This window comes from Dothidotthia symphoricarpi (assembly GCF_010015815.1).
Source record: "Dothidotthia symphoricarpi CBS 119687 unplaced genomic scaffold P153scaffold_26, whole genome shotgun sequence".
Lineage (NCBI taxonomy): Eukaryota > Fungi > Ascomycota > Dothideomycetes > Pleosporales > Dothidotthiaceae > Dothidotthia > Dothidotthia symphoricarpi.
This window is the reverse complement of record NW_022985033.1, coordinates 249187-265032: the sequence shown is the minus strand read 5'-3', so window position 1 is coordinate 265032 and position 15846 is coordinate 249187. Positions and strand designations below refer to the sequence as shown.

Sequence of the window (15846 nt, the reverse complement as noted above, 5' to 3'; positions counted from 1 at the left end):
AGGCCATTATGCGATCCTTTCCAGCAGTAAGCCTTATCATCTTCGGCCGCTTCTTTCCAGTGAAGAAGAACCTGTCAGTATTGCCACATTTATCCGTAACATGTGCAAGTTACTCACCTGAGTCGACAAGGTTGGGGGTATCAGCTTCCGCAGAGTTTGTGCTCTGTGAGTCTGTCATGGCTATATTCCTTTAAAGATCAATAACCTCAGAACCACCATCAAAACGTAACATCATACAGCATGCGTCTAGTATGTTTCGTAGCCGATAGTCACTTTCAACGATCTCGTTAGACTGGGTGCAATCGCATTGTCGTGGGCGGAAGAACAACACCAAATCATCGCACGTCCTCGTCACCTCGTTGTTGTCTAGCAGTCTGTTGTGAACAGAGCCATGTAGCAGAAGCCGTTGTTCGCCGCTACAATCCTCATGACCTCCTTGACTCAATTGTCGGCGGATCCCAACCACCCAATTCCATCGGATATTATGGTCTCACAGTTTGACTCCATACAATCGCTAGAGCCTCGTTGTTCAGGAGGCTGCTTATTGCCAGTGCGGCACGAACAGATAGCCTCCTACTGCTAGGTAGTTTCCAAGTAATCTTCCGGCACGTCTCTCGTTGCTTCTGCCTTTGTTATAGTTATCGTCCTGGTTATCATTCGATGTAGACGTTGCAGCCTGGCGGTTCCTCGACTCCAACTGCGGAGAGTTGACAGCTGTATCCAGGGGGCCTCCATACCTTTGCATTGACCTTACTCCAGCCCCAAGCGAAATACCGAACCAAGTGAAACAAGCGACCGACCAAACAGATCGCCGCACCGTCTGATAACCTGACTATACATTGGATTGTTCACTTGTTGCTTCTGCATGTCCTCATTTTTTTCCGGAATGCAATCTTGCAGCGCATCAGCCACTTGTAGGAGCACATCTATAGCATCAATGCCTGTTCTCCTCTCCTCATCTAGTATCTCTTTTCCGCCTTTCCCTTCTGTCTTCCTTCATCCATGCTATCGGTCCCTGCCCCCGCCCGACGTCATCCAGAGCATGCCCCGAGGCCAACTCAAAACGTAGGTGCGGTGTCAAAGCAAATCAGACCTGCCACGTTGAGTACTTGTGTGAGTCCAGAGAGTAGCTCATCTTCATATGCTCGTTTCGGACCCTCTGCGGGCAAACACTTTGTGATAGGAACTCGACTTTGAAGTGCTATGAGGATGTCTTGATCGCACTCTCCACTCCGAACCCTGTCTGCCACCTCATGCACTTCGGGATGTTTTCATCAGTGAGAGAGGTGTTCAATCAAGCGCCAAAGCCTCCTCTAGGGTGCTTTTCTCAGAATCACAAGACACGCACTCGGCCGCTCACTGCAGAACGAAAAAGAAATGGAAGAAAGGTCTTGCCATGAGCACATGCAGGTATAAACAGCGTCGTTATGCTGTGTCTTTGGCTTCTGCGGAGCAGAAAGATTTTCTTACTCTGCCAGTCGGAAATCTCGAATGCTGGACATGTGTTGGGTTGCTTCATTGACGTGTAACGCAAAGAGAACTGGTACTCGCAAACTGAACTTCCCTTGGTTCCCATCCCAGACCGCTTATCCAGCGGATGGAAACTCGACAACAATGTCAAGCTACAAGGTATTGGAATTCCAGATGTCGATGTTATTTACGAAAACGTCGCGAGTTCCAATATTCTCAACGTGCAGGCACGCTGCAAGTTTCATCTCGGCAAATAGGTCCCAGATTCCCGAAGACGCGTTGACTTGGCAGACTGGTCTTGCCCCACGCTACGAAAGCCATGTCAAGACTTGCGCAGAGTTGTAGAAAGAGACAAGCAAGTACCAGAACGTAAAAGACGCCCTAATCGTAGTTAGCAACGGTGGTGCTCGCGTTCTCTCGCATCACAGGTTGTAAGGACGCTCTCTTTCATATCACGTAAACGTACACCTTGTGTCATCACAGAAGTAGGTGCTGGTAGCTGCTTCTTCATTATGCACTAGACAAGGTCTTTCGCTTCGTGGGTGACTGCGCCGGCATAGATGTTGTGACGTTGAGACACCGCATTGAAGAGAAGTTTGGGGGCAGTTTGCTGACTAGAGAGCACCTGGAACACCACCAAAACAGACGTCGCTGGTTCAACATTGGGAAAACCTATGTCTTTGCAAAGAACAGGAATGACCGAAATAGCATGCCCAATGATTGACTTTAGAGCCCATGTCTGCATTCACGAAGCAGGCATCATGTAGGAGTATCATTGATAAGTGGTAACAGTGTGGGGTGTTCTGTGAGGAGCGCGGTGCCATGAACATCTTTCTACTCTCAATAACCCTCATCTTGTCTCATGATGTTTCCGCTGTTTCTTTCTAGCCAATACATATTTTTATGCCGCCATTCGAAGATTGGCATCGTTAGTCAGCACCGTCTTAAACACGCTGCTCATGTATCTTGACGAAAGATGATCGCGAGGAAACCATATCGACGGAGTTGGTCGGCACGACTGCCTTGTTCAGTATAGATCTGACACTGCTTGCCTCCACGACGACCTATGGTCTTCAGGTCGTACTGGACGTAGAGGAGCCAGTACATGATTATAGTGTCATTAAATCATCAGCCAATCATAGCGCGTCGTCTTGATTTTACTACGATATCTACGGCGATTGCTTGGGCATTTCTGAGACGTGTTGATTGTCGAGATGCCGTGCGTGACAAAGAAGAGCGAGGACATCGCGGCCGCGATACATGACACAGTTTCGCGTAGAGGAATTCCCGATGGCTCCTGAAATTCCAAATCCGAGCGCAACCTCTCTCCCAAACCCGGCAAAGACCTACCAACCCAATTCCATCCCAAGGTGCTCTCCGATGTCTCTGCACGTTCGCTGGAAATCTCCTATCCCACTTCAACTCCACTGAATACGCCGCTAGAAACTGCACGCTTGCTCGAACTTCGGAGCGCTAGAATGAAGCATGAGCCACTCGACCAAAAGGTTCATGCACTAAGTGCCTGACGAACCGCTTGCTGGCTTGCACGACTACGCAGCCGCGGATCGAACGCATGAGAGAGAGGCAGCCTAGCAGTTTCTGTGAGCTCGAATCCCAAGATCGTTGTCTCCAAATAAGAGCTCATCAAAGCTGCGTGCGATTACCCTCGGCCAACACACGGGCTTGTAAGGCTCCAGTATGTTGGCGTTCTGCATTGCGTGACCCCAGTTTGAAACGGTTGAGAATCCGGATTCGTCATAGTTTCGGGTAGACGGCAGGGCTGGTGGGTCGAGCGGGGGAAAGTGGAACGATCTGCCGATTTGAATGAGCTCAGATGTCAATGCCGGTTTCTCGAAACCTGAGCTTAGAGGTTCCAGGTTCAGGGTGCCCTATGAGTTTGAAGAGGAGCACGGCTTGAGCTGAAATCAACTCTTGGCGTCTTTGAAGACTTTCTTCAAGTGCGTTACTACCGGGGTGCGTGACGATTGTCCAATCACGTGCAGATGTTCAATGTTTTGAACATGAAAATCGTATAATAGTTTAACACCACCCTATGCGTTACTTAATACTTGTTCATTAAACTCATGGTGTGCCTTTTCGACCTTTTGCTACATTGGGTTGCTAAAAGATTTCGATTCACAGCAAGACCGGGGATGGTACCGCACGTGATTGGGAAATTCGTCGGGCACCCCGGTGGTAGTCTTCGAGAGGAGAGGCTCGTATAATAATGCTGTAGTTGCAGATGAGGGACCTTCGTCTCAAAGGTGTTCAAGATAATCGATTTGTCGCTGAGGTTCGTTGACCCACTTCTAACCCGTTGTGGATCGTGTTTTCAGGAAGTCAGCAGTTTGTTTGAACTTTGATCGGCTCGTCCTCTCCACAAAGCCCCGAATAACCCGATCAGGAACGATAGGTATGCTGCAATTAGTCGACACAGGACCTTCTGGGGAATGCCCAGGTTGTAGTACAGCATTAGTTGGGGGCTCGCGCATCCAAATGCCGACAAGAATTCTGCGATGCAGCTGGGTAAGTAAGTCTTGGCTCCGGCGATGACTTACGACCAGATCATTCCCCTGACAGACAAGCCGGTACCGAGCAAATATGAACGACCGATTCGGTATTACGAACAGAATCTAGTTCACTCCGGCTCTTTGTGACAAATGATAGGATCAGAACGTCAGGAACATTTTTGAGTCAGGCAGATAAAATGATGGACGAGATCACTTAAGTCTGCTTAGATTACATAGTTTTTCTACTAGAAGTTTCTCTTACGAGTGTGCGGATTTCAAGGGAAGCTAGACTTCAGTAGACTGGCCCGTTATACACGATCTTTGGACGACTTTACAGATCTGGAAGGCTTGGCATTTGTGTTATGATGCGACTGACGGAGATCAAAGATCGTCGCCATCACTGCTGAGTCAATCAACTAGAAAGATGATCGCTGCAGTTTCCTGATGCACACAGTCCACTCTTAAATCTTCGCCACCATTCCTTGCCATCCTGATCCACCGCTTTGATGCGCCCTCTCAGTTCGTCGTTCTCATATGCTATGTCAATATGCAGTATCATGTCACTAGTTTAGTTCACTTTTAACCTTCTTTTTCCACCGATGGCGTTTCTTGTATAGGTCGACCAATACGGGTTGACCGGCTTCTACATCTCTGCACCCCCTCCACGTCCTGGATCTCCAAGTTGCGGTGAGGAATTTTGGCAGTTTGGGCGATACTTTATCTCATGCTAACCCCTCGCGACTCTTTCCTATTTTTGGTAGCTTCCGTTGTTGTGCTTTGGCATATTAGGAGCAATATGCTAAACGTTTACACACGGTCTTGTACAACTTGTGCAGGCTCAACGACGAGCGTCCAAATCGCTTCTTGTGTAATCTGCTCCAGCGTTGGATTGACGCCAGCGAGCAAAGGGAATAATGGATAATTCGTGCGGTGAACTCAGCAACACGCACTTGCCTCGGCAGCTTTTCAGATATTTCAATGGCATGAGGTTCCTGAGGCAGGTCCAAGTGCAAAGTGGTTCGGCCTTTGTCCAGAATTAGACATTCGGGCAGAACGAATAGTCCAACAATCGAAGCAGGCAAGTCGTCGATGATAAATGAGATGTCCTCAGAATGCCCATGCGCCCAGAGGTTGTCTACACCTGCTTCATTCTCCCTACCTTGGTAATCACGTACGCGAACTGGCATGCCTTTGAGTCTATGATGCGGACAGCAACGTAAGGGCGATCAACCTGTCTGGTGTTGAGTACCCTGTCGTGATTGACTACATTCGCAATGGTTTGCATCGATTTCAACATCTGGAGTCGTGTCCAGGTAAGTGGACACATACTCGACCACGAGCGCGATGATAATTCTGCGGACGGACTCCATCCAAGCCGCGGTAACAACTCGATCTGGTTTGTAAACGCGACGCTGACTCGCTTCTATCCGAGATAATCGGTCTGCTTTACAATCTCCGCCATAAGAGTCCCGCCGACTAATCACACAGAGATCGACGCACCAGGCCATGTTCTCGACCACGTCTTGGTGGACGAGGAAGGAGATAACCATGACAAGACAGGCAGACTACTTCTACTTCCATTACTATCCCTGCCATCTGCACCTCGATACAGAAGTACAGGGGACTTTCAACCTTCCACATCGAGTGCGCGAGTTTGAGGCTGAGTATGTTATCAAATTTAGGATGAACCTGGAGGTACACGTGAAAATGGCTCGACAATGGATTCCTTTATGGATCTAACTGCATTGTCGTATACATACCTCTCCGTTGTCTCACAGTCAATCCAGCACATGCTCGCAGCCGAGGGGTGGGCCTCGTAGATGCTTCGGCTCCTTTCCACGCCGACAGACAAGGCCGCAACCAGGCCATACTACTCCCCAGGTTTCTTGTTCTCGCCGAACAGAAATTCCACGAGCAACTATATAGAGGTAACCGCAATGTTCCTTATCACCTCACTTATAAACCCCTTTTTGTTCATGAATTTTCCAGTGAAAAGCTCATGACTGTACCCAAAAGGTTAATTGACTGCGCGATTGAAGTCCTCTCCAATACCGTACTAATCCTTGAAAGATTTGATGATCACGCCCTGCACTTTGAATTGCTACTGGCTCAAGTTGAGGGACAAAAGACCTTTACTCGAGCCTCCTACGACGAGTAAATCCATGACCAACACATGCAACGTCTGAAGGATGACGTGGTGGTCACGAACTTTTACTCATTCATCATTTCGATGAATTGAAAAGCCATAGTCTCCATGACCAAGTTCCACTGGTACAAGAACCAGTTTAAGCTCTTTGTGAGGATGTCAGGGTAGATCTTAGCCTCGACCGTCTTCTCGTATAGCCCCGTCTTGCCAAGCTCGATCTTGAACTCGTTTTGGCGATGTTCAGGAAGATCAGTACACCACATACTTACGCTCCGGGTTCACGATCCTGCGTCTAATCTCGCTCATGATCGCGGCGCTGAGCTTCATCCCAACGGCGTCTCGGTTCGTCCTCAATCTGTCGTCGGTCCACTTAGTCCATTAACGCTTCAGCTGATATATGTCCCCAATTCTTGACCGATACCTTGTTTGTTGCCATCCGCTCATGCGCCCATATAGTAAAGTGAGCCGAGGTTGAAGTCTAGGCTTAGTTTAGTGACGGCCGCATATCAAGTGTACATGGGTGAGCTAGGCATCCTGTTTCCCAGTTTGACTTTTTTGGAAAGTTCCTGACTGTGTCGCTTTCATGGAGCGGGGCATCGGGCGGAACATCTACCCTTCATGTTGGTCGACCAATCCCGCCTAGCATCGAGTCCAGAGCCTTTGACGTTTATCTTTCAATATCGTTGTAGTTGAACAGTTCTAGATCTCGATCTCGCACTCGTTGCAAATCCGGATCCTCTTCTGGCACTGGCCATGCGTTAGCAGCTTTAACAGAGTTCTGCTTACTCACCCGCATCTATAGATATCCTCATGATCCTTTTCACAATACACAACTTGCTCTCGTGCCTTTCCTAGCTGAACAACATCATTGTCAACGGGAATATAATTGCGTTGATAAACACCTTTCTAAGCCTACACAAGGGGTGAGCCTTCTGGTCGTCACATAGCAGGAGCCGGACCCCGGTGATAGTCTTGTCATCTTTACAAATTGGGCCTTTCCAGAGGCATCTGGCTGGCGTCCAGAGCAGACCGGGACGCCTGATCATCATGTCGTTCGGGTTCGGGCACGTGATCACCCACACAGGAGGCCTGTGATGCAGATTTGGGTCGTTCTCCGTATCCTTATTCCCAAGAACGAACCTGAATGTGCTGAAGCACACATATTTATTCACGCCCAACATCAATCGTGGCATGTTTGGCATGAAGAAGGACGTCCAACCTAACACCGCCAAAAAGTTGTCTGGAGCGTTGATGCCGGTGATGTCCAGCAGCTCAGTTCCCGCCACCCCTAAGTGCATCTGCAATTACAAGCCGTCACTACACCGTTGCTATCGATACAGCATCAAATAAAGACTGCCTGCTGCCTCTCGAGTCGATTCCTAAGCGTAATCCACTACAGGACATCCCTTTTGAACGAGATGATGTCCCCGTTATTCGTCACGCTCCGGCATGGGGGTCTCGTGCTCAACCGCAAGCTGTCGGTCGAAGGAACTTCGACAAACCGCGTAACGCGACACCTTGACCCAAAACCTGGCATTCAAGGACATTCCGTTTGTGAAATAATACCAGGTGCAGACGCTTCAGATGTCTGTAACGTTCTCGCGGGCGTTTATTAAAGCCTGTCAATCGTGCCATTGACCAACCTTCATCCAGAGGTGTTTGCATGTAATATTCCCCGTTTTCCGTCGTTGTTGGTCGCCCAACACTCTGTGTTCGGAATTTGGTGTGCTTGCACGTGAGCGCATACAGCGAGTGATTGAAGGTGATCTCTTCTCGAGGATCCGTGCACGTCGAATGCCCGAAGTTCCAAAGTCCCGGGATTCTACGCTTGTTCCCACGAGAGCACTCAGAGTCGCATCTTGGAAGGCGGGTAAGAGCCGACGGACAATGCTCCATTACGAGTATACCATGAATGAAGGTTCAGAGTGGAGTGGATCTGAAGAAAGTGATGGTGTGAAGGAAGGAGAGCCGATGATCTGGGAGAGATCCATTCGACAGAAAATGTCGGTATAGCAATCCACCTCTACGTTTTGTTCTTCTCCAGGTCAAATATCGTTCTTATCCTTGTCGCCGGTTGTAAAAAAGTGGGCTAGACAGACGTAGACCAGATTGGATTGAATTGATGGAAAGTCAATTTCACGCCAGTCAAACGGACGATTCAGCAAGTTGGCCTACTGCATCTTCACCGGGAAAGGATCATCTCATCCCCTTGGTTCTCTAATTTGTCGAGCATTCAGCGCGAGGTCGTTGACAACCATAGGCCCAATTGATATCCACGAAAGACCTGGAGATCCCCACAACCGTTGAAGTGCCTGTCATGAGCTTGAGCTTGGCTTTCTTCGTAACGTCGAAACGGGCATGGTGTTTGTCATGTCCATCTTTGCGGAGTACTTTGCGAGGACGAATGAGATCATGCAGATCTGGCGAACACAGACTTAGAGTACGCCCCGAGCACGTGAGTGGACGCAGGCGTAGAGGTCAGCGTAGTTGTCAGGATCTTGTATGTGACGGAGAACATCGGCAGGGTTCTACACATGTTGCAGCTCAGGCACATATAGTCGCCGACGGCGACCCACTCGAGTTCCTTGACGATTGCTATCCGCGAACTTTGTCGCAAGCGGAACGTATTGATGGCCTGGGGAGTTTTGTCGGCCCGATGTGCGCGGATGGCAGCTTCTTGTTTGCCTTCGACTTGTTCGTACATCACGTCATGGTCTCGAAACCGCAGTGTAACGAATACAACTCTTTTTACCGCATCAAGAACGAAGATCTTGACGGGAAGGTCAGCTGTTCGTTATCAGGGTAGTGGATGGCAATGACTCATCATAAAGGCCCTTTGTAGCTATAATCGCTAGAGATTTCCAAGTCGTGTATCGGGGCCATGGCACATAGTATTTTCGAACCATATTCCATGCCTTAGCGTATTGCCTCACTCTCCGAAGCTCTGCAACTGTCATGGTTGAAAGGTTTGAGGAGGTAGCAGGTTCACATGTCCTCTGGAGTCGAGTGGTTGGAGGGATGTCTCGGAAACTATCTTTCCAAACAAAGTTATGGGTAAAGCCCGAGAAGCCCGATGTTCGGTCTGCTTAGATGAGGGCAACCCTTCTAAGTCAAACTGCTCGAGAGTATCTTGGAGCGTGGCTGCTTGGCCCATCCTGCAGAACCAGGTCGTTGATGATATTTACCCCATCGACGTCTGATCCATCCGCAACTTTGACGTCTAGACTTTCATTGCATAGGAGACGTTTGTCAAGTGCATCGCAAGACAGCGTATTGTTTTTGATCTGCATGGACGAGTTTGCATCCGTGACTGATGTTCCAGGAATCGCGCTGGCATCACTTGATTATCCGGCTCAACCGCTAATTGTTCACAACCTGTGTTGACATGGTACGCGGCCTGACTTACTCACATCGGCTCCACTGGCTTCCTCATCTCCAGTGGCACCAAATTGCAGGCAAAGCGTCATCCCATTTTTGTGTAGTAAACGGCATGTCCTACGGGGTGGAGACGTGTGATAGTGAGTTCGGAGGGTTGAGTAGAACGAGTAATTATGGTTAGCCCCATTTATCAAGTCGAGGAAGAAACTTGTCGTTGAGTTCCTGGGCCAGGTCCGATTCAAACTGGCAATGACTTCCGGTGTTCAGCACTAGGTATCCTCTTGCAGTACAAGACTATGCAGAAGCTCATCACGACTCATGCAGCTGAATCACGGCAACACATTGATGAGTCTAGACGATATCGCAACAGCTGATAGTAAGAAGGCTCGAATGGCGCTGGTCGCCTCCATCATATGATACCCTCTTTGCACGCGCTATAGCTGAATAGGCATTGTAGCTTGCTCGTGTTTTGGCTTGTAGCGAATTTAGTGCGCATCGTAAGATCTCCAACGGGCAGCGTGTCGTCAGGGCTGCGCGACGAGCACAGTATCGCGCAATGGCGCATGACGGGAACAATGGTTGACGGCTGGAAAAAGAGCCTTTCATCTTACAAGGTAAGAGATCTGAGTATAGTACAACTGGTGCCTAAAACCACAGACGTGGTAATTGTTCAACTCGTTTCGGGCAATGCGTTTGAGTTACGTGATGAGGGTCTTCGATATCTCTCAGGTCTGTGGTATGTCTTTCACTGTACTATCTCTCTCCAAGTCTGCTGGCGATTTGATCCTGTCCCAGCCTGCAACGGCGCCGTTTGGAAACACCTCTGCAGACTCATTCAGGTCCAAGAAAATACCAATGCGTGAATTGCCACAGCCCGAGGCGCCTCCAACGAATTTGAGCTGACTCCAGGCTTCCGACTAAATAGTAATAAGCGGCGAAGAGGCGGATAAACCAGTATTCACTGGAGGAGTTGTGCAACAGCGGGCAAGGAGGGGCTCGCAGGTCGGATTGTGGTTTGATAGATTGATAGACATGGCGAAAGTCATGGACATGGTCACATCACAATCGCCATCCGTCAATACCGCTGGCATAGATGGGTCTCCGCGCGCGGCGCGGGCGTCTCGATGACGATAATTTCGTCGCCAGGAACGACCGTCAGTGTAAGGAACGCGAGGACTTCTTACACGATGCATGCGACAACCAACCCAAGGAAGCGATGGACGCCGCTTATACAGCGCTTGTACTGCTCCATGTTCCATCTGCCACTATCTGAACACGGTTGCTGGCCGACCGTAATCCGCAGAGCTGGGAGAATCATGTGCTCCAGCTGATAATCGGCCCATCCACCCGATATCAGCATCGGGCCGCGCAATCCACTCCTCTTCCTCTTCGCACGCTTGCCGAGCACCTCGTGCATCTTCTTATCGCCCTTCTCCTTCGTCTCACCTCGCTTGACATGGTGCTTGGATGCGCGGCGTTGGTCTGCATGCACAATGCGTTGCCGTCTTCGATATAGAGCTTTACTTTCGCAGGTGAGAGTTGTGCTGAGCATGGCCTTTTGGTAGCCGGTGAAAGATGTAGAAGAAGATGTAGCACTAACTCTTGAAGTTCCAACAACTGCGACTCACTAAGAAAAGAGTGGACCCTAATGCTCTGGTAGAACAGAACTCCCTGTCGAGCTTGGTGATGATTTGATCTCAACAGTACTGATGTTGGGCACAGCCTCTATTGAAAGGATGACGACATGAAGGCGGCCAAGTCCAGATCTGGCTTTGACCTCAAGAACCTGTCTTTCCTGCCTCAAGGGTCGTACCTGGCCATCCATCTGAGCGACTCCTGCTCCATCATCATAACAGAGGATGCTATATTGTTTGTGGCCAAGTCGTCGTAGGCGTACTTGCTAACACGTGGTATTGACTATATCAACCAGCTGCCGTTGCAATCCATGCTCTTTTCCCGGGTCACGACATTGACCAAGACACGCTCACCGCTCGACTTGTAGTTTCCCCGAGACTTTCAGACTAGGAACAACAGCCCAGAAATCGTAGAATGGTTACTTGTAGGTGGTGGTGAGTTGCAACCTCTGACTTCGTACATGCAAACGAGTTGAGGCCTGAAGCAGCGCGTAGTCATTTCGTTTGCATTTCCTCCTCCAAGCCGACTTCTTGTATATATCGAGGTCATTGATCGCTGTGGCACCCAAAAATGCCTGCTCGTGCTCGGAGTCGTGATGTAGATGTGTGAGCCTAGCCGTCAACCCTTTTTGGACCACCCGCGAGTTCGAGGGCAAGAGCTTCAGTTTCTCCCACTTCGGGTACCAGATCACATAGACCACCTGACGGTGGTTGCTTCGGAGGAATACCGGCTGCTGCTGTTTGTTCGACAAAGGGATATCTCAACTCTCATCGTGTGTTGATACAACGGAGAATGAGGGTTGTTGTGTGGGAGGTTCGCCGAAAATGAGAGTAGTAGATGGGCATCTGTGAGGGTTCGTCGAAGCATGATGTTAATCAAGCGGGTATGATTGCCTGCAAGGGTGTTGTACAGTGCATCGGGCGACAGCGGGACGATAGGAATACAGGTCATTATGTGCCCATGCGTGCGGATGTGGAAGCACGATAGAGTTGGGAGACGCGATGACCGTGCTAACATGTCCGAGGCTAGAGAGCATGGGTCGCAATGAGTGGGTTTGTGATGCCTGGCCTTGGGCAATTGGTTCGGATTGGAGCTTCAACCCGACATGTCACATCATGCCTGTCACAGATCATCACTGATGTGCAACGATGCAGAGTAGGTAGATGACCATGCGCTAGGCCTACAGCTTAAAGCCAAGCATACGGCTAGTGGAACCAAGGCCGAGGATTCCGAAGCCGAGCAGTTCGCGCATGGATTCACCCTGCACCAAAATGAGGCAGCCATCGCCTGGAACCTCCCACGGCGTGTAGGTAAGGGCCGAGCCTTAGTGGATAAGAAGGGGGTGACTTGGAACAGGCACGCCGGTGCTACAGGACTTCAGGGCCTTGGCCACCATGACCCAGTGAAGGATACAAATTTATGCGACGTCATGACGTATCGCGAAGCCGTTCTGCGATTCCAGTAGATCCATATTTTTTCCCAATGAACGATGATGGGCGGCTGTGTGCACTGAGCAGTATATTCGTGTTGCGGTCCCTCGACTACAAGGTCAGCGTTTGGAGAATTGCCAATGATCACCACAACGCTCTTCCAAAGCGCAGTCCGAGTCCGAACACCCCTTGACATTTCAACTGTCCACACAGCCGCAAGAAGGAACCGTTGGATATCTCCCAGGCCTGAATTGACAGACTTGGGAGTCTTTCCGCGACCGAAGAAGTATCAAAGAATTTGGGAGCAAACATCTTGGCGGTGTGTGATGGATCTTCTCACTCGATGGCGAAGAGAGTTTGAAATGGTAAAATAGCCGTTGCCGTGAGATGACGGTGCAATCAACGACCAGTGACATTGTATAGACGATCGGAGACGACGGTATCCTCCATTGCTTGGAGTTCCATCTGCTGGTTGACAACACGGACGAATGTCATGCCCATATGGCTATTCATGGTACTTTTTCCAAGCTGTGCTAGAGAGAAGGTCGAGCTGCCGCATGTTGTGGCATCGACCGATTTGAAGTGGTCAGTGCGACGAGGACGAAGCTCGAGGTTTTTCTTAATACTGATTGGGTTGATTTGGAATACACACCCTGACTGCAAAGACCGCGGGCGAAGGAGCAGTCGAAGCTTGACTGTCTGAGGTACCGAGAGCTTCAGGAGTCTGCGACGAAACTTCTGCAAGGGATTGGACGCGTCGGAGGCGAAGTAGCGTGTGCGATGGTTGGATCCAAAGAAGACCGCTTGGGGCCGGCGGCTGGGTAATCGATAGTCGATGTGAATTTCGATTGTCTATACGGCCTGAGCATGGCACGAAGTCGACATGGCCTTGATGCAGGTTCACGTGATGCTTCCTTACTCTTGCCTGTATTGGGCGTGCCATGTATGACCCGCGATGCGCCCCTTGTTGCTTTGCGTGCAGTGCTTCCATTCTCATCGGCGACTAGAGATACATCGTCTCGCTGTCTGTCCACCATCTCGAAGATGGACAAGGTTGTTTTCGTGACCCTCCTGCTCCTCTGAATTGCATGGGCCGCTTGTGGGGACATTGGTGTCGATCTCTCCCCTGCCGGTGTAATAAGGAGGACGTTGCGGCCAGGGCTTCATGTTTGGAGACGTGGCTTTTATGGAGGCCAAGAAAATGAAGGCAGGTCGTGTTGCGATGCTCAACAGTAGGAAACTTCATTGTTGTAGGCGATCGATTCGGCTGAGGCCTTGACGAACAATCCGGCCGGTGCACCATCCAGCGTCGATACGCGTGAGGGCAGTGTGTACAGCGGGGAAGTGTGAACGACGTCGGTTGAGACTCTGACGTCGACGGTATGAGACGCGGCGCGTTGTGTAAGGCGCGATGTATGGAACGGGTGGCCCGGATGGCCTGAGAAGACGTAGACGAAATGAGGTGCATGTTGCATGCATGTAGCAGTCGAGTCAGTCCTATTCCATCTGGAAAAGACGCGTCAGTAGGACAGGATGAGGTGCGCTGGACGCGAGTGGAAAGAACGAACGCACATGACGCCGAAGATGACAGTGTTACTGTGGCCACTTTGATGCCGCTATGTTATATCCTTGCTGCGCCACTGCGCAAATGCACTCGTTCCAGCCACTATGATCACGTGGGTGGAGTTGTACTGCCATGGCGGATATCGGGGTGAGGCTCCTAGGCAGGAAGGACGCGAGGTCGTTGCGGATACGGAGACACGGCACTTGTATGTTAAAGCGCTCGAGGCTGAGAGTCGTCAAGGTATGTCGTAGACGCGTCCCGTCGCGTGCACTCGATGCGGCAGCTCGTCGCGTAAGTTTGCGGCTGTCAAGACTGACATGGTGTGTTTGGGATCGACATTCGTATCGCGGAACGGGCACCGGTCACAGCAGATAGGCTGTGGAAAGCGTTGGTGTATCGTATCCGGAGCGGTAGGCGGCGGGCGCCAGGCGGCGCGAGGCGGGAGCGCTATGATGACGTTAGCGCTGCAATGTTAGCTCAAGTTAGGCATAGCGAACAAACAGGAGCTCACCGTTCACAATGCACTAGACTGGCTCGGGTGTGCAGCCTTGATTGTCATCGTGTGCGTTGAGGAGTCAAAATGACAGGGCACGTGGGGTGAATGAGGAGTTTAGGCGAAGGCTACATATCTGCCCAGGAGCGCGTGAGGTGGTTGGGGCATTCCCTGGTCTTCTACAGAACGGACGTGCGTTTCTCGCGCTAGAGCCCAAAGCGTGTTACCAACAGTGGAGCCGCTTTTCAACTGCGCATTCAGATAAACTGACCTGACTATCCAACATGTCTATTGTTTATCTCAGTGTTGTCGCGTGGCAAGCAGGGTTTCTAAATGAGCATAAGATAATCTAATATCTCAGGTTATCCGGCGATGTACTGGGATGGTGTCCTTACCTTTTCTCCAAATACAGCGGTAAGTTGTGTTGAAGTGCTATTGCTCTGTAAAAAGACAATGATCTTTAATATTGCATTTCAGTTGTTAGTGTCTTTCGGTGTCTAGCAGTCAAGCGTCCACAATGAGTTGTTGAAGATTCGAAGCCTATGGTTAGGGACAGCAGTTCGTGAGAACGGCAAGAACCCTTGAGAGAACACCAGCTACAAAGCTAGGAGAAGCACAAGAGGATACACTGCATCTTGGTATTGTGGGCAGCATATATCGTTGGAAGCTTGATAGAAATATACTCCTTCGTCAAGATCCTTCCACTATGGTTCGAATCATCATGGTCATTATCGTGGCTCAACTCAGTTCGGCCGTCATTGACTTACTTCAACCCTCCGATGGCGAACTAGTCGCTTCACTTAGAGAGTCCAGTGATATTTTCCGTGCTGCGGAACCAAGATATGCTGCGCTTAGCTATGCAAAGGCTACTACATCCCTACATGAATGTTACGATTCACAAGACGTTCTACAATCTTCTTCTGTACCTGATGAGGGATGAACATGCAATCATTGTCTTCCATATGCATAGCCTTACTCAAGCTACTTTACATTACGTCTGGTGTTGGCAGGCTGTAGTAGGAGGTGTAAGGTTGGTGCTATGTAACCTTCCTGGTCTTCAACATCATTTCATGTAGATGGAGGGTTTGTCTGAAGTTAACTCAAACGTATCACTCCGCATGTATGTGATTACAGACACACTTTATATCTAGTCACACAACTCCGATGATTGGCGTTCTCATCATGTGAGGGCTTTCTATTCGAGCATAGAGGGTATAAGA

The 15846-nt window shown here is 50.0% G+C and overlaps 3 protein-coding genes across 3 annotated transcripts; all 3 read right to left on the bottom strand.

Moving 5' to 3' along the window:
• Window positions 1-2584: 2584 nt before the first annotated feature.
• On the bottom strand, window positions 2585-5637 carry P153DRAFT_401687 (uncharacterized protein). The gene is made up of 3 exons (XM_033671930.1): window positions 5310-5637; window positions 4796-5177; window positions 2585-3359 (listed from the first exon to the last, which is right to left on the bottom strand). Exons 1-3 carry the CDS (start codon window positions 5528-5530, stop codon window positions 3060-3062), a joined length of 903 nt encoding a protein of 300 aa, XP_033518184.1. The 5' UTR covers window positions 5531-5637; the 3' UTR covers window positions 2585-3059.
• Window positions 5638-6793: 1156 nt separating this feature from the next.
• P153DRAFT_361763 (uncharacterized protein) lies at window positions 6794-8022 on the bottom strand (the record flags this gene model as incomplete). The annotated part of the gene is made up of 3 exons (XM_033667014.1): window positions 6794-6873; window positions 7043-7414; window positions 7629-8022. 3 exons carry the CDS (start codon window positions 8020-8022, stop codon window positions 6794-6796), a joined length of 846 nt encoding a protein of 281 aa, XP_033518183.1.
• Window positions 8023-12968: 4946 nt separating this feature from the next.
• P153DRAFT_361762 (uncharacterized protein) lies at window positions 12969-13678 on the bottom strand (the record flags this gene model as incomplete). Its single annotated transcript, XM_033667013.1, has 3 exons — window positions 12969-13175; window positions 13222-13457; window positions 13489-13678. 3 exons carry the CDS (start codon window positions 13676-13678, stop codon window positions 12969-12971), a joined length of 633 nt encoding a protein of 210 aa, XP_033518182.1.
• Window positions 13679-15846: the final 2168 nt, after the last annotated feature.